At 48.2% G+C, this 6000-nt stretch overlaps 1 protein-coding gene across 1 annotated transcript in view; it reads right to left on the minus strand.

Annotated features, from left to right (window-relative positions):
• CAPN15 (calpain 15) overlaps positions 1–6000 on the minus strand; it is a 93977-nt gene that overhangs the window by 24314 nt on the left and 63663 nt on the right. Inside the window, exon 4 of the mRNA XM_089682434.1 lies at positions 610–793. Coding sequence (XP_089538560.1) covers positions 610–793 — 184 coding nt within the window. The remainder of the gene's footprint in view (positions 1–609; positions 794–6000) is intronic.

Below are 6000 nucleotides of genomic sequence, written 5' to 3' on the forward strand. Positions count from 1 at the left end.
AGCTTGTCACACATTGTAATGACCAATTCACACCTCAGGCCTCTCCCACCCTTGGAAACAAAAGATATGTTAATGACCATTCACACCTCCAATTCCTCATGAAGACCCCCCCCTGCCAGGTGGCCTTAATGACTCCCTCCACCAGACACCTTTCCCACCCTTGGAAACAAAATAAATGTTAATAAGCAACTCACACCTAAGCTAATCTCAACACATACTGCTGTCTCTGCTTCTACTCTCTGTATTTCTCTGAAACAGTCTGAAATAGTTAATAATTTATCACTTTTCAGTGCATTCTGAGCGTTTGGGAGGTTCTCTTGTGCTTATCTTTAAAAAATGCTTCTAAACGCAAACGCACATAAACACCTTATGCAAACACTTTTTTTAACCTATGTTTTCCAGCAGTCAGTTTCCATCGTTCAGAAGTGTCCCGTGTACATGGGGCCTTATACTGCAGACCTGTGTAAACGTTTGCAACTTCATTCAACTATGATAACAGTGACTTGTCTTAGAAACACATTTCACTACAGCTTCTCCTCAGCTGACAGCGGTAATGTTATTGGCATCCGCATGTCTATCCACATAGAAGTACTGCAACTTGCCACCTACCTGGGAGAAGAGCAGGTATCCAGCTTCATCGCAGGGCAGCATGTCATCCACGAGGACTGTGCTCCACGTCCCATCTTTGCATAGTCGAACCTGATAGGCTCCTTCTGGGCAGATTGTCCTTGTGATCATCACCCTCTCCACCAGCTCCGGCCTTTCTGCTAGCACAGCCAACGCACTGAGGAACCTGTAAGGATAAAGGCATTGTACACAGTCAACATCCTTCTCTTCCTCGGACCTCAAGAGTTTCCACGGGTATGTAAAAAGATTTTCTATACATTTTTCTTTACTGATATATCATGTTCAGCACTTTCAAAATATGTCTAATATTTATTATAAGGTTAATATGAAATATCATTTGTAAAAAAAAAGTGAGCTGTCCTGTTTATATTAGACCACCTTTTTTGGTTACACAAGCAGACAGCAGAACGTCGGGGAGGAGGGGATTCCCCTTCCATCCATTAAAGCAGAGTTCCACCCAAAAGGGGAAGCTCCGCTTTAAAGCGGAGTTCCACTCATGCTGTCAGAAAATAAAAGTCAGCAGATACAAAAACTGTAGCTGCTGACTTTTAAAAAAACAGCCACTTACATGTCCCTCGGTCCCGTGGTGTGTCCCCCACAGCCCGTTTCACCGGCAGTCCTGTATTCCAGGAGGCCGGCATCTTCAGTGTGGGCACCCGGCTGTGATAGCTTGTGGCTTCACAGCCGGGTACCCACTGCGCATGTGCGAGTAGCATTGCGCTTCATGAATGGTCCTGTAGTCTTCTGCGACCTGTCACGTGTCCCAAAAGACTACAGGGAGGGAGGACACCTTCCGTTTCCAATCGCCTATAAGTGGGAGCGGGTACCTGTCAAATTCGGGTACCCCCCCCCCAAAGGTGCCAATCCTTAATGGGGAGCAGTCCTTAAAGCAGAACTTCCCCTTTTGGGTGGAGCTCCACTTTAAGTACTGGTCCCCTGCTCCCCTTGAGGAATTAGCACCTTTGGGGAGCGGGTACCCATTCTCACTTCTTCTACAATCTCCTAGGCGAACAAAAGCAGACGTTGTCCTCCCTCCCTGTAGTCTTCTGGGACACGACAGGTCACAGAAGACTACGGGACCATTCACAAGGTGCAGCACTACTCACGCATGTTCCCACACTCGGGATTCTGGTGCTGGGAGCAAAATTTGGCCGGCAAAAGGGACTGCGGGAGGAAACCGCTGGATTGAGGGACAGGTAAATGGCTGTTTAACTCCATTAACTCCAGATCAACAAAGCAATTCAACAGGTAGGCTTTTACCTCTGAGTTTAAAGCAGAGCTCCACCCAAAAGAGGAAGGTCCGCTTTAAGTCTTTGTCCCCCGCTCCCCATTAAGGATTGGCACCTTTGGGGAGTGGGAGGAAAGGGGCTACCTGAGTTTGACAAGTACCCGCTCCCATTTCCGCTGAGATCGCCTAGGTTATCGGAAGCAAAAGTTGTCCTCCACCTCCCTCCTCGTAGCCTTCTGGGACACGTGACAGGTCCCAGAAGACTACGGGTCCATTCACAAAGCGCATCGCTTCTTGCGCATGTGCAGTGGGCACCCGGCTGTGAAGCTGCAAGCTGTCACAGCCGGGTGCCTACACTGAAGATGTCGGACTCCTGGAATCCAGGATGGCAGGTGAAACGGGCTGCGGGGGACACATCACGGGACCGAGGGACAGGTAAGTGGCTGTTTTTTAAAAGTCAGCAGCTACAGTTTTTGTAGCTGCTGACTTTTATTTTTTGACAGGATGAGTGGAACTTCGGAGAGAAGACGGCCAGTGAAACCAGCCATGGTGAGGACACCACTGGACCGAGGGACAGGCAAGTGGCTGTACTTTAAAAGTCAGCAGCTACAATTTTTGTAGCTGCTGACTTACTTTGTGTAAGTTGTGACTGGAGCACCGCTTTAAGTACAGAGCTAGTACGGGGCTTTCTTGGACAGCCCAGCAACTCCGTGTTAATGTCTTATTTGTAGAAAGCACAAAAAGTTCAGAAAATAGTAAAAAAAAAAAAAAAAAAGCCATGACATCATCAAGGAAAAAGCAGGGTTCATAGGACCAGGTGCAGGGTGGAGGATCATGTAGGTAAAACAGTTTCTCCTTCCTCTAAACAAGCTATTAACCCTTGCAGTGGAGGGCAGATCATCTTTTACTTTGCCCGGAGTTGGGCTTTAATACAGAAGAAAATCAACAAAGTGACCTTAAGTGTTCCATTTCTGTTCGGGAAGGTAAGGGGGGGTGCTATGCTTGCACACAAATGCCCAGCTATAATGGGGGGGGGGGTATATCATTGTCATTTATTGGGATAATGGTCACAGTTGGCAGCATGCATCGTATTGAGGGACTATAGAAGAAGCTCTTGTTTGCAGCACACACGCAGGGCAATACATACGGGAGGAATGGAGGTAGAATACACAACTGTAAACAAGGAGCGGATCTCTCTCACTGTATTACAACCTGCCCACTTTAGACATGGTGGGAAGTGCAGATACCCAAATGGAAGAAAATGTGAGCAAGTCTCTGGGCTTCTCAGCTGAATACTAATCATCTATAAATTTAAAGTGCAACTCTAGTAAAAAGAAAAAAGTTTTAGCTGCTTTGGGCAGAATGGGGAAGGATTAAAACCTCTCCTCTATCCGCTTTCTATTCCTGTCTGCACCCCTGTTGGGAAAGATCTCTTCTCTTCCTTGCCTGGTAACTAGGACAGGAACATGGAGAAAACTTCCCCACGGGGACACAGACAGCAATAACAATTCCGAAGGAGGTTGTAACCCTTCCCTACTCTGCCCAAAATAAAAAAAAGCTTTTGGCTGGAATTGGGCTTTAAGGGCTTGTTTACATTAGCGGTTGGGGGTGGTAAAACCATGCAGTTGGGCTGTGTTTACTGCCTCTCAACGTCTCCCTCCTTTAGCTGGAGGGTATGCACATGCCTTGCTTTGTGGCCACGACAGGAACTATACCCCAGTCATGTTCGGCAGGAACTACTGCGACCCATTCAAGGGAACGGGGCTGTGCGGCGACCGTCCCACAAACTGCATGCGATGCGCGGTAGTCCAACTCCTCACCGCCTAACAAATGTTCTCTGAAGAGAGATCCGAACGTGCATCTCTCTTCACAGAGCAACACAAATGTAAATGAGGCCTGAAAGCAACAAAGTCGCAATCAGGGGCGGACTGACAACTCATGGGGCCCCCGGGCAATAGGAGATCATGGGGCCCCTGTGTCCTTGCCCAAACTCAAAAAAGCCTATAAAAAAGGTACCAGGGGTATCTCATGGGGCCCCCTACTGACCCCGGGCCCTCGGGCAGTGCCCGAGTTTCCAAATGGTCAGTCCGCCCCTGGTCGCAATCATTTTATTTTTGCTCTTCCAAGTTTGACACAATGTAAATAAAGATCCAGGGAATGGAGGGAATCAGAGGGATGTTCTGCGTGTCACTAATTGATGAATATCTTCCACTTTATTAATCAAGGTGAAGCACCATCACATTGATTCCTGTTGGTGTTGGTTGTAGCTGAAAAGCATGGGCAATCATTTTAGACCTTTAATGAAGAACATTTAACATCAGATCCTCCAACACTCAAAAATGAAATTAAAATATGACACATTCTTTTATTTGAGATTACAGTGAAGCACAGACTACAAGAGAATTACTGAAAGTGTCATGGAGAAAAGAAAACTGAACTCCAGGCTAAACAAATCCTGAAAGAATACAAGAGGCAAGTGTGCATCCTTGCTGAAATTGTGATCTCCTTCCAGATTTGTGCAGTAATCCAGCATAAAACAGCTCTTGTATTTAGCCTCTGTGTTGGAGCTTCCTGTAATGCAGACCGGTCACTGCTGGGCTCCTTACTTGTTCCAGGTGACTGGTCTCTTCTCTGCCCCCTCCTGTAGAAGGCGGACCATTTGGGTCCAGCTCAGCTCTCTGCACAGGTCATATGCAACACGTAGATAATGCAGGGGCGTGGAAATTTTTAAAAACTACTTATATATATATATATATATATAAAAAATTAGGTTATTATTAAAATGTTAACTGTGTGCCGTTTTCACTAAGCAATGTGCCGGTTTTTATTCCCTGCTTTGCAGGGAGACAAAAGCCAGCATATCGCTGCTCTTTGTAGAGAGCCCTGTGTTGGTAAACAACACAGGGCTAATCTCCTGTCATTTGCTCTCTCGATCAGTGGGTCCCGGCCATAAATCATTGGCCAGGAGGCAGGACCTAGTGATTGGCATGTGCTGGAGCAAATGACAGCACAGCTGGGATGGCAGGTGCATGCTCCCCCTACCAGGAAGAGCCAGATTGCTGCTTGCCCGCAGAAGGGCTAAATTTATAAAAAAAACAAAAAACAAAAACACACCTGCTCAGGACCCGGAACGGCATGTCTCGGGCGTCAGGTGATATAATTTGCGCATCCCTGTGAAAGGAATGGTGGGCACCTCCAGCAACAAACCAAATGCAGCAGAATGTATATGGACTGTCCCCACTAGGTCACAGGCCCAAAGCAGCAGTGCAGCCATCACCTGTTCATCACCTGGCCACCATATGCATGTGATGGGTGGTAAGTTTGCTTTGGAGGAACAGTGCAGCAAGGTGAGGGCAGCAGGAGATCCAGTGATTCTCATGCTGCCCTAGGCTGTGTGGCTGTGGCAGGACAGGAAGAATCTGAAGACAATGCAGTTTCACCTGTGTTTGCCTCTTTGGGGGGGGGGGGGGGAATGGAGTAATTCCAGCACTCTAGCCAGCTGCCCCACACTCCCAGCCTACTCTCCAGCGGTAAGGAAGGGGCAATAGATCAAGCCCTGCATCTACAGCCGCAACCCCAGCACCCAGCTGTCAAACTGGGGAGGAGATGTTGGAGGTGGGTGGGCTGTGAGCGCAGGCAAGGGAAGCCGTCAGTCACGATGGTGGGTGCCGCTGCAGTGACTGCTCACCACAGTTCCACCCACTATCACTGGTTCTCGGGGAAATGCACACAAACAAGATGTCGGGCGTTGTATCGTGCTACAGCAGGCCACAAAACCGCAGGCCACAAAACCGCAGCCTCAATTACCGACCAGGAGATGCATGCACCCGCGGGGGGTGGCACCAGACCCAGACAAGCAGCCAGAAAAGACCCCGGCTGCAGTGGGAAGCACACTGGAGCATACCCGGACGCCAAGCAGAACCAGCTCACACACAGTTCCCCCTATCTGGAAGAGCCGGACCGCTGCTTGCCTGCAGAAGGACTACATTTTTTTAAAAACCAACTGCCATGAACTGCATATCCCGGGCATCGGGAAATATAATTTGCGCATCCCTGTAATGTCACCGCTGGGTGATCTATGTACGTCGTGGGGATTTTAACAAACTGTGTTGCAGATTCCTACCTTTTGTTGTTCTGAAGAAATA

Source organism: Staurois parvus, unplaced genomic scaffold (assembly GCF_062004578.1).
Source record: "Staurois parvus isolate SC_StPar_1 unplaced genomic scaffold, SC_StPar_1.0 ptg000289l, whole genome shotgun sequence".
NCBI lineage: Eukaryota > Metazoa > Chordata > Amphibia > Anura > Ranidae > Staurois > Staurois parvus.